Source organism: Cervus canadensis, chromosome 1, assembly GCF_019320065.1.
Source record: "Cervus canadensis isolate Bull #8, Minnesota chromosome 1, ASM1932006v1, whole genome shotgun sequence".
Classification (NCBI taxonomy): Eukaryota; Metazoa; Chordata; class Mammalia; order Artiodactyla; family Cervidae; genus Cervus; species Cervus canadensis.
In genome coordinates, this window is record NC_057386.1 from 124,656,561 (window position 1) to 124,668,796 (window position 12,236).

The window sequence follows — 12,236 nt, forward strand, 5'->3', positions numbered from 1 at the left end:
GCCTGATGCAGGCTCTGTCTCATTTCTGAAATCAGAGACCTGGAAGCACCACCCCACTTTGCCCCAAGGGAAATCCATGTCGCCCGTGGGGACATTTCACTTCTCCACCTGAAATCCCTCCCGAGGGACCCTGCACACACACCCCCCCACCTCCACCCACTGTAGGCACCCGGCTCTTGCCACTAGGGTCCTCCTTTATTCTGGTGCACTCAGAGATGAGGTCCAAGAAAAAAGGCGGTAACAAGAGGGTCCCCAAGGCCAGCAGGGAAGAGAAGCACTGGCCTCCTTCTGGGAAGGAATGAGCCAGTGCTGGGAGGAGTAAGGTGCCTTCTGAGGGTGCCAAGGGTGTGTCCCCACTTGCTCCTCCAACGGGAGCCGCACCAGTCCGAGCAGTTGGGTGACTCCGGTTTGAATTTCTCCTGAAGTGCTGGTGATCTCTCTGCAGGGGTGAGGAGTGGTGGGAGCTGGCGTTTCAAAGATGCTGTACCAGTGCTCTCTCCTCGACCCCATTTATACCCACCAGGAGGGACTGCACGGAAAAAGGCCCCACAGGACAGATGGGCAAGTAGAGGACTGGGGCAAACATCGGTACTCAAGGGCACTTTGGGGTGAGCAGAGCTCCTGAGTCCAATCCCATAAGCCCACGTTGGGAGGATCTGGGCAGGACGTCTACAGGGAAAAGAGGGTGTGTGTTTGCTCATTCATTTGGCCACACCAGGCAGCATGCGGGATCTGAGCTCCCCAACCAAGGACTGAACCTGTGCCCCGTGCATTGGGAGCACAGATTCTTATTTATGCACAGAACCGCCACAGAGGTCCCAGGGAAAAGAGATTCCAAGGAGAGGAAGCAAAAACGACCAGCAGGACTTGAGGTAAAGTCCTGTGTGGCCCTGCCCCTGATCTCTCCTGGCCAGAGGAGAGCCCAGGAGCTGCCCAGACCACATCAGAGGGTGGCTGGCATGCCCGCTTCTCACCTGGCATCAATCTCCTTCTTCTTCTGTCTTCTTGAACATAGCCAAGGCTTCCTCCAACACACCGTCGGGATCTAGAATTTTGACCTGGAGGGAAGTAGCAGGGGTTGGTCTGAAGAGTGTGGAGAAGCCCCAGGCTGTCAGCCTTGGGGACACTGCCTGCTTTGTGGGGGGTACTGCCAGTCTCCCTGAGGATGCCCTGACTGAAAACAAAACCTTGTCTGTTTCCTGACTGGGCTGGGCTCAGCTAGGTTGGGTGTGGCTGGCGGGGGGCTGCTGTTTCCTGTCTGTAGGTTGGGTGTGGTCCCAGGATCCTGGGGAGAGCTGCCCACCTCAGGAATGGGGAACTGGGTGGGCTGAGGGGCCTCATCGCGGCCGAAGTCAATCATTGTGCCACACTTGGCCACGTCGTCCACCCAGAAGCCTTCAAACAGCTGACCATGGTCCAGGTGGAAGAAACGCCCCGACCCATTCTTCACACCTCTCTGCCAATTGCCTTCATAGCGGTTCCCATTCTCTGCGGGGAAAAGACAGGGGGTCATGGGTGCTGGCCCACCACATTCCCCCACCCACCGGGCTGGACCTTCTGCCACTCCCAGGCTAGACATCACGCCCACCAGAAAGCCATAGACCCCCGGGGTGTCAGTGGTTTCAGACCTGATTCACATATCACCTCACCTCAACTACCTACTTGAACTTAGATAAGTGGCATCGTTTCCTGCCTGTAAAAAATACAGCTAATGATACTAACAGGCAGTGCTTTTCCAGCACTTACTCTGTGCCAGATTCCATGCTGCTTCTGACCTCACTTCTCACAAAAACAGTTCTGTGAAGGATAAAGGATTCCATTTTATACATGAAACTTGAAAAGCTCCAGAGATTTGATTGATTTGCTCAAGGTCACAGAACTAGGAAGGGTTTCAAACCAAATCCTGTTCATCCCAGGAGCCCCTGCTCTTAACTGGGAATCAATTCCCCTTCCCATTGGATGGTGGTGATGCTGTAAAAATAATAATGATAAATCTAACATGTCTCAGCTCAGACACTTATGAGCTGTGTGACCCTGAACAAGTCATGCAGCCATTTTGTCTCATTTCCTCATTTGTAAAATGAAGACCAGAGTAGCACCTCCCTCATTAAATGATTGTAAAGATTAAATGAATCTGTACACAAAAAGGGCTTAGAAAAGTACTGGATAAACTCCAGATCAGAGATCAACAAACCTTTTCTGCAAAGTGGCAGATAGGATTTTCGGCACTCCGGGTGTCTGCCACAGATGGTCACCTCTGCCATTGGACAATACATAAGTGAACGAGCACATCTGTGTGCCAACAAAACTTTATTTACAAGAACATGTTCGGGGCTGGATTTGGCCCATAGTTTGCTGAGCTCTGCTATACACGTATGTACTGATACTGAGCGCTTACTATTTATTCTGTGTCATGCTAAGCATTTTATAAATATAAACCTCCCTTAATCTTCACAATAACTTTAGGTAAGCTTTATTTTCCCCTTACTTTACAGTTGAGAAAACCAATGTGTAGAGAGTTTAAGGAGGTTAATTGCCCAAGGGCCCACAACTAGTAAGAGCTGGTTCAGACTCTGAGCCTTAGAAAGCCTGCACTTAATACTCCTTCACTGTGTGGGCCACAGCAGGTGCTCACTAAATGCAGACTATTAGTAGGAGGTACGCACTAAAATCAGGAATGGAAGCAGGGTGTAAGGAGGATTAAGAATGATAGAGTGGCTGCCTTGACCCTCCCCAGTTTTCAGGAGCCTAGGTTCTGGTTTGTGTCCTCACCAAGAGTATCTACTACACAGCAGGCACTGGGGGAAACAGTAGGGAACAAAACAGACACAGTCCCAGTCCTTCTGCAGGTCACAGTCTGAAGGGACAATGATGCTAAATTTATGGACTCTAGGTGAGTGATAACACCATCGTGGTTATCTGGATCATTAAGCTCTTTTTTTGTATAGTTCTGTGTATTTTTGCCACCTCTTCTTAATCTCTTCTGCTTCTGTTAGGTGCATACCGTTTCTGTCCTTTATTGTGCCCATCTTTGCATGAAATGTTCCCTTGATATTTCTAATTTTCTTGAAGAGATCTCTAGTCTTTCCCATTCTATTGTTTTCCTCTTATTTCTTTGCACTGTTCACTTAGGAAGGCTTTCTTATCTCTCCTTGCTATTCTTTGAAACTCTGCATTCAGATGGGTATATCTTTACTTTTCTCCTTTGCCTTTCGCTTCTCTTCTTTTCTCAGCTAACTTGTAAGGCCTCATCAGACAACCATTTTGCCTTTTTGCATTTCTTTTTCTTGGGGATGGTTTTGATCACCACCTCTTGTTCAATGTTACCAACCACCGTCCATAGTTGTTCAGGTACTCTGTCTTTCAAATCTAATTCCTTGAAACTGTTTGTCACTTTCACTGTATAATTGTAAGGGATTTGATTTAGGTCATACCTGAATGGTCTATTTGTTTTCCCTACTTTCTTCAATTTAAGTCTGAATTTTGCCTTAAGGAGTTCATGATCTGAGCCACAGTCAGCTCCCGGTACAGAATTGTAGTGTGGATATAATAAGCTCAGGGCTGCCTAAGTGTGGGCTATGATTACTATGGACCAAAAGACCAAGTCTTACTTGTTTATATTTATTGCTGCTGCTGCTAAGTCACGTCCGTCAATCGTGTTCAACTCTAGGCACTCCTTTTAGAGTATAAACTCCCCGAGGGCAGGGACCCGGTCTTGTCTCCTGTCACTCACCTTAACCCGCCAACCCGAGCAGGGCTATGCGGGGGCGTGGCCCGGTGGGCGTGGCCAGGGCCCGGAGGAGTGGGCCTTGAGGGAGTGGCCGAGTGGGCGTGGCCAGCAGGCCATTGGGACGGGGCTGGACACTCACTCAGGCGCAACATGCCTTCCCCTTCTGGCTTGTCGTTACGCCACTGGCCCTCGTAGATGTCTCCGTTGCTGTAGTACATGCGACCCCACCCGCTGCGCTGGTTGCCACACCAGTCACCCTCATAATACTCCTTGGGTCCGAAAAACTGGATCCCATAGCCCTGAAAGCACGAAGGAGTCCTTGTTCACGGCTCCCCACAGCACTGGGAACTCCCACCAAACTCCCTGGTACCCAAACACCTGGACTTCTTCCTTGCTTCCTCCCCAAGCCCTACATCCAAGCTGAAGGTCCTGTTTTGTAGAATCTCCCAGGCCTTCCATTTCCCGCTACCCTTGTGCTACCGCCTTCCTTCAGCCCACCATCATATCGCCCCTTCTCACTGATCTTCCTTCTCCACTCTCCCGTTCTCTCCCTCATCCCATGCATCTGCCATATGACTGCTGGGAGGATCTTTTACATGGCCTGTCTGATCACGTTTGTTCTGTCTTCCCAACTCTGATTTGACCCTATTAAAAGTCGCAGATGCCTGGCAATGAGATCAAAGCTATGGACTTTCTCCCCAGAAAAATGAACATGAGCGCTTATCATGTGACCGCAGAGTCACCGTGGGGTCCCCACAGATCACACCTGAAGGGGCTGGCTTATGCAGCCCAAGTCTACTCCTCAAAAATTCTTAATCCCCCACATAACCTTCAAGGCCCCCTCCTACCCCTCCTCCCTCTGCCACCCCTGTGGGTAGACACACCTTGCTGTTTAATATTTCCTTCCTTTAACAACTTCTGCAGCCTTTGCTACTTCCCCTTCTCCTTTTTTACTCCCTAACACCTTGCATCTTATGGTGTCACCTTCTACAGGAAGCCTGCCCTGAATTCTCAGTGAACTTCCATTGGACTTTCTGTGAAAACCTCAATCCTAGCACCGTATTATACAATATAAATTATTTATTTGGGGATCTTTGTCCCCCACTGGCCCAGAAACATTTTGAGAGCAGAGATCATGAAATCCTGGGGTCTACAACTTCCAGCAGTGTGACCCCAGGTGAGGCACTTCACCTGCTGCACCTTTCTGAGCATGTTTCCTCATCAGTAAGAGGAAAATAATAATGATGATGATGACGATGTTGATGTGGAGTTCTACAATATATCATATTCCAGGGTCATAATAGCAGTTGTTCAATAGCAGTACTGTATGATATCTCTCTCCATGACCTGTGGTGAGGAGTCAGGTGTTTATGGGTTGGGGGCAGGCCTCTGGCTGCCTTCTAGCCCTCAGGACCTTCTTCTCTTGGCAAAGGGTGTAGCTTCTGCTTTCTTTCTTGCTCTCATTTCCCCCCCACCCTGCCCCCCACCTCTTATCCAGTCCCAACAGAAGGGGTATTCTCAGAAAGGGATACCAGGGGGAAAGAAAGCCAGGAAATGAGGAAATGAGTTGAGGAGGTGGGGGAGGAGACTTTGCCCCTCACAGGCTGGCTGGTTTCTTGTAGCCACAGGGTTTCAGGGGCTCCTCCCTGGGCCCTCTCCTCCTGCTTCCTGTTTCTGGGTTTTGTTCTGAGAAGTCTTGATGGTTCCCCCACCCCTTCCTTCTCCCACCCACGCAGAACCCTGATCTCTTCCCCTAGATCCCCCTCCCTTTTTTCCCAGGCCTCTCTGACTGCTCCCCCTACACACACACACACATACACACACACACACACACACACACACGCTTCTTTCAGCCTGGCCCGCACCCCAGAGCATGATGGGAACCACTCACACATTTCTTATCGCCTTTCCACCAGCCTGAGTAGACTCTCTTGTACTTTCCGGTCTCTTGGTCAGGAAGGCTGAGGGTGCCATAGCCATCTCGCTTCCCAGACTTCCAGTCCCCCTCATAGATGGCTCCGTTCTTCTTCCAGACCTGTGTTCCTTTCCCTGGTGACACAAAGACGGGCCAACACTGCAAACATGGTCTTCATGGGGCCGGTGCAGGGAGACAGGTGCTCTGTCTGCCTGGGCCTCGGGCACCTGGACTGGACAGTTCTTAAGGACTGAGAGGGGCATCTGCCTCGTATGTAGACCACCCTCTCCCTAGCACCCAGAGAAACTCCAAGAGAGGTCTATTTCTACAGTGCTTTGCCCTGACACCAAACCCATATAGCAAACACCAAGCAGAAATTTTCCCCTTTGGTGTTTCAGCTCCATCTTTTAGTGATACTGAGTGTATACACCAGATGGTCAGGATTTCTGGAGAATGTTCTGCATATTTCTTCAGTTCTCCTGATTATACATGGAGACCCACCTCCTACTATTATACTCCAACCCCTTCTGTGTCCTCCACTCCCATTTTCCATTCTGCCCTCCAATTCCTGGTGGCCTGGTCATTCCTGGAACCCAGCAGGTATGCTTCCGCCTCAAGGCTTTTGTACCTGCTTCTCCTCTGGCCTGGAAAACTCTTCCCCAAATATATTCACTCACTCCCTACCTCCTGCAAGTCTTTACTCAAATATCATTTTCTCATTGACCATCTCACTTAAAATTATTTAATATAAGCTTCTGGACTTCCCTGCTGGTTCAATGGCTAAGACTCTTCGCTCCCAATGCTGGGGACCCAGGTTCCATCCCTGGTCGGGGACCTAGATCCCGCATATACTATAACAATGATTGAAGATCCTGCATGCTGCAACTAAGACCCAGCCCAGCCAAATGAATAAATATTGAAAAAAATTAATATAAGCTTCTTTTAACCCCTTACCCTGTTCTATTTCTTTCCACATCACTTGTTAACTCCTAACATAATAGATAATTCACTTATTTATCATGTATTGTCTACTGTCTGTGTCTTCCAGGAGAATGTACACTTCACAAGGGCACAGACTGGTCTGTTCTGTTCACTGCTCTATTTCCAGCACGGAAGAACAGTGCCTGGCGTGTTGGAGGTGACCAATATTTGTTAAACAAAGGGATGAATACAATATGTGTGGAGTACCTATGCGTGCCAACTTGTGTCTCAGTCCTTGGTAGCTCAGGAACAAACCCAGCATCGTCCCTGTGAGCTTTTTGATCTATTGCAAGTAACTTAACTCTGGGCCTCAGGTTCCTCATCTGTAAAATGGGGACAAGAAGATCTCATGGGGTTGTTCTGGTCACTAAATTCATTAATATATGTATAATACTTAGGACAATGCCTGAAAATAGAAAAGATGCTATCATTGATGTTTGCCCTTGAGGCAGGGTCCAGTCACACTGTAGGGGATGAAAAGTTGTTTATAACAGCCCACAAGGTCATATCACAGGTAGGGCAGCCAAGTTCAGACAATGGGAAATGACTTACCCAAAGTCACACAGCCTCTCAGTAATAGAGCCAGGCTCAGAATTTCAGGGTCCTGACTCTTAGACCAGGGCTCTGTCCACACCACAGGCTGCCCACAAAAACTGAAACACACAGGCAGTCATCCTTAACCACACAAAGAGCTCCAGGCAGCTGCCTAAAACTTTACCTTTAAGTCAGTGCTGAGGGTGGGTGTTGTGTTATGCGCGGGGTGGGTTCAACTTTTGGGGGCTACTTGGACAAGGAAAGTCTGAATAATGTCCTGTGCCATGCTCAGCCCTCAGAGGACATTCAAGAAGTTCCCCTTCTGCACCGATCCTTGGCTACATATTTGATAGATGGTATCTCTTATCTTAACAGGTATTATTCCCATTTTACAGATGGGGAGACTGAGGCTCAGAGTGGTGTAGTAGATCTCTCAAGGTCACAGCTGATGGAGCTGAGATTGACCCAGGTTTATGGACTCAAGCACTTAACGCAGGAAGGCAGGAGAGAAGAGTGGCCAAGAGCTAAGAATCTGGAATTGCAAGACTAGACAGAGAAGCCATAACACCTTTTTTGAATAAAAACTTTGTTTTTCTTTCTTCAGGGCTCACTATGTTATCACAAGGAGTCCATACTCCACCCTGGGAGCCCCAGCCACTGCAGGGTGGAGATGTGGTGGGAGATGTCCTACTTCACCCCCTGCTGGTTTGAAGGACTGAGCTTGAAGGCCAGAATCCCAGTTGCAAGGTGGTTTCTGGAGGCCACCTTTTCCTCCTGCTAGCCAGTTCCATGCTTAGTGCAGGTCTCAGAGGGTAGAGAATGAGCTGCTGTCCTGGGAGTCCCAGCTGAGTCTGTGGCTGGTGCCTAAAGACAGCTTCGTTTCCTGCTGGCCCCTCTGCTCACCTGAAGCCAGGGTTGAGTTGGATTTCAGAGCCCCAGCATGAGGATGCCCCGGCTAGTCCTAGTCAGCATTCACCCCTCGGCCATATATCTAATGTCCCCAGTGAGCTCTGCAAGCTGCTTCCTTGGCCCCAGTGGTCCACCGTGGCCCAGACCCCATACTCACCGCCTGAGCCCCCAAGGGCCCCCCACTTACCGTGTTTCATGTTGTCCTTCCACTCGCCCACATAGTGGTCGCCATTGACAGCAAACACCTGGTGCCTCAGTCCGTTCTTCTGGGCCTTCTTGTCCCACTCCTTCCACAGGGGCTCCGACTTTTGCGGGCACTTGAAGATAGGCATGTTGGCTGCTTCTGTGGGGCCAGAGGGTGCTAGCAAAGGGTTAGAGACATCAGGGGTTCAGTTGCTCCAAGGAATGCTGGGATCTTGGGATTTCCTGGAGAGACACTTGTCTGAGGTCAGGTGGGGTGAGTCATGTGTGTTCTGAGTGCCCGGGGCAGATGAGCAGCCCTTGCAGGGGATTCTTTTGTGCTGGACTGATGCTTGGATGTCTCCTCCCTTGCCTCCCTAGGGGCCCCCTGGGGTGGGGAACCTGATGGCACAATTGCTTGGGATGGAACCCAGGGAAACCAGTAGATCAGAGGGGTTTGTGATGACATCAGGAAGAAGTTGCCCTGGGGAGAGGGTGAAAGTCACATTAATAACCGGTATGACCAATCAGGGGCTTCCCTGGTGGCTCAGATGGTAAAGAATGTGCCTGTAATGTGGGAGACCTAGGTTCCATCCCTCAGTTGGGAAGGTCCCCTGGAGAAGGGAATGGCAACACACTCCAGTGTTCTTGCCTGGTGAATTCCATGGACAGAGGAGCCTGATGAGCTACAGTCCATGGGGTTGCAACTGAACAACTAACACTCATTCACTCACTCATGACCAGTCAGAGTGGATGCTGGAGTGGTGAGCACTGGGACCCACTACGGGGGAGTTGGGACCTAGCCAGGCCACTCTTGTCTGGGCGGGCAGACAGTCCTGTGGCACAGCCCCCAGGGACATCCCATTACCACCACTGGTTCAGCATCTAGCACTTTAGGCCCCAGGTCCTGCCTTTGGTGGAAAAGCCCAGGGGCTGGCTTTGCAGGTGTTTGTGAGCTGTCAGCAGAGCCCATCAACTGAAGATACTGTCTCGGTTTCCCTGGGATTGAGAGGTTTCCTAGGACATTGAACTTTCAGAGCTAGAACTGGGACAGTCCCAGACACACCAGGACAATTGATCACCCTGCTACCTCTGACCTCTGCCCTCTGCTTAGGTACTCTTCCTGCCTGCCTGGTTAGGTTTTTTCCATCAGACCAGGGCTCTCCTACCCTCCCTGCCCAGTGCAGAGCACTATTTAACCATCAGCAGGCAGAGTTATTGACCAATGAGTATGACCTCAAGACTGAGCAGGTTTCAGGAAATCATGATGTTCCAGGCATCCACCCATTCAGGGTCAGCATCACAGATGTCCAACCTGACAGGGCCTGGTCCTTAGACAGGTATGTGCTTGGTCTTGGCTCTGCTGTCACTTTTTAAAAATTCCTAATACTTCCTGAGCCAGGGCCTCATTTTCATTCTGCACTGGGCCCTGTCCATCAGGGAATTCCCTGTAGGGACACAGCAGGGACCTCCAGGAGTCTGACTAGGCTGGCCAACTGCACTGGCTAGTACGTATTTTGACAATCATTCCCAGGAATTGGGAAAGGCACTCAAAGCAAGGAAGACAGCCAGGGCATGAACTGGGCAGAGGTAAACAGTCTCAGGTCCTAAATTTAATGTTTTTCTTTTTTTCCCTCCCATTTGCGTGTACCATAAGTACTGTGATTAATCTTTTTTTTTTTTTTAATATATATTTGGCCATGCTGTGCAGCATGTGGGATCTTAATTCCCTGACCAGGGATGGAACCCACGCTCTTTGCACTAGAAGCTTGGAGTCTTAACCACTGGACCATCAGGGTGGTCCATGGTTAGTCTTTATATTGAAATTAATTCACTTTAAAATTCAATACAGTTATCCAAGAAAGATTTTGTGATTATTTCTTAAGCCTTAGCTAGATACTGGGGCTTACAGTTGAGACTGGCAAATGTTAAGAAAGATATTAATGCCACATTAGCCTCAAGCTGACACTTTCTCCTTGACTTACTCAGAATTTTAAGAGAATCCAAAATCTAATAACTTTCTTACAACATCATTGGGTGATTACCCTTCATCAGTGTAACACATCCTCTGTCCTAACTTTCAAGAACTTAAATTCTACCCTAGAGGAGGCCGTGGTCTTAATACAGAGCTTCTGATAGGAAAAGAAAGCTTTGGGGAATTCCCTGGTGGTCCAATGGTTAGGACTAGGCGCTTTCACTGCGGGGGCACGAGTGGGCTCCCTGGTCAGATTCCGCAAGCCGTGCAGCGTGGCCAGGAAAAAAGGAAACAAGTTTTACAGCGCGGTATGCGGACTCTGCTCGGGTTGTTTTGATACTGAATAACAATAATTACCACCAGGGAAGGTGGAACGAGAGGGGCTCAGACGGCTGAAGGTTACGTGCTCGCCCCCTCCCCGTCACACCTGCGACCGCTCACCTGCGCTCTCCTGCGGGGCGGAGTCTGGATCTGGAGTCCCAGGCAAACAGCGATGGGGTCGCCGCCCTCAGCCTCCAGCTTCTGTCGCTGCCTGAGGCTAGTGCTCTGGCGTCCAGAGCCCGGCCAGGGTCGCTATGGCAACGCGGGGCCTCTGCAAAGCCAGCCGGCAGGGCCCGCCCCTTCCTGCGGGGACTGTGAACTCGCGGGGCCGCGGATGGGGAAGGCTGCAGATCCTCCCGCGACGAGGCAGGACGTCTTTGGGCCAGTGGAGGTCGAGGGCAGGCTCGTGCACCAGCCTGGTGCCAAAGGCAGGTGGGCGAGCCCGGGAGACCCCATATCCCGGAGCCTGGGCACTGTGTGCCCGGGAGGTTCGCCTTTCCTCCTGCCCCGGGTTCCCCATGGCAAATACCACGCCCGAACCTGGCAGAAAAGGATCACAAGCTTTTTTGCCTAATTGAAAAAACAAAGGGACAGATTTGAAGGACAGATCAACATTACACCTGCTCTTTGTTTTATGGTGGTCTACAGACTCCTCTGAGAAGCTGAAGGGAGCTATAAATAGCCCCTTCACCCTGCAAGATGCATCCGGTTTAGGTATACACAAGTCGGCCCAAGTTATTCCTTGCTCACTTCCTTGTGGTGGCTCCCCTGGTCACTCAGTGTAAAAGCCATAGTGACTATAGTGGCTTCAACGCCCAGTGTCACCTGCCTGCCTCCCTCCCTCCTCTCTGAACTTGTCCCCTCCTCTGTGTGCCCAAGCCCACTCCGCTCTAACCTCACACTTTCTTACTGTTCCTGGAAAATGCTAGGCATGTTCTTGCCTCAGGGCCTTTGCCTCTTCTGCCTCCTCTGCCAGGCAGGCCATATCTTCCTTCAGAAAGCAGTCTGGCTCACTCCCTGCCCTCCAGGGTTTGATTCAAACATCATCTCAGTGTGGAGCTTCTGGATCATCCTGTATTTATCTACCTATATATTATTGTTGTTGTTCAGTCGCCAAGTCATGTCTGACTCTTACATTTTGGCTGTGCTGGGTCTTCGTTGTGGCTCTCGAACTTAGCTGCCCTAAGGACAAGTGGGATCTTAGTTCCTCCAGGAGCCGAACCTGAGTCCCCTTCACTGGGAAGTGGATTCTTTTTTTTTTTTTTTTTTTGAAGGTGAATTCTTAACAACTGGTCCATCAAGGAAGTCCCTGGACCACCCTATTTAAAACTGGAATCTCCATATATGCTTTCTGACTTGTTTTCCTCTTTCCCACTCTCATCCTGTTTCATGTTCTCGTTAGCCACACACATGAACACACACACACACACGCAAACACACTTTATTTATTATCTGTCTCTTTGAAGGCAAATTTTTTCCTTTCAATTTTTAAAATATATATATATATATATATTTATTTATTTATTGCTTGTGCTGGCTCTTTATTGCTGTACAGGCTTTTCTCTAGTTGCAGCGACCATGGATTACTCTCTAGATGTGGCACTCAGGCGTCTTGTTGTGGTGACTTCTCTTGTTGCGGAGCACGGGCTCCAGGGTATGTAGACTTCAGTAGCTGCAGCACATAGCTCAGT

The 12,236-nt window shown here is 49.9% G+C and overlaps 1 protein-coding gene across 2 annotated transcripts; it reads right to left on the minus strand.

The window, feature by feature from the left end:
* Nucleotides 1-176: 176 nt before the first annotated feature.
* Nucleotides 177-10,884, minus strand: MORN3 (MORN repeat containing 3). 2 transcript variants are annotated; one of them, XM_043441297.1, is made up of 7 exons: nt 10,666-10,884; nt 8,257-8,430; nt 5,622-5,779; nt 3,870-4,029; nt 1,304-1,488; nt 975-1,058; nt 177-439 (listed from the first exon to the last, which is right to left on the minus strand). In XM_043441297.1, exons 2-6 carry the CDS (start codon nt 8,399-8,401, stop codon nt 981-983), a joined length of 726 nt encoding a protein of 241 aa, XP_043297232.1. In that variant the 5' UTR covers nt 8,402-8,430; nt 10,666-10,884; the 3' UTR covers nt 177-439; nt 975-980. The 2 variants fall into 2 exon arrangements, with proteins under 2 accessions (XP_043297232.1, XP_043297239.1); XM_043441304.1 differs by having other exon boundaries at nt 319-439; nt 8,257-8,412; nt 10,666-10,753.
* Between the last annotated feature and the right edge of the window lie 1,352 nt (nt 10,885-12,236).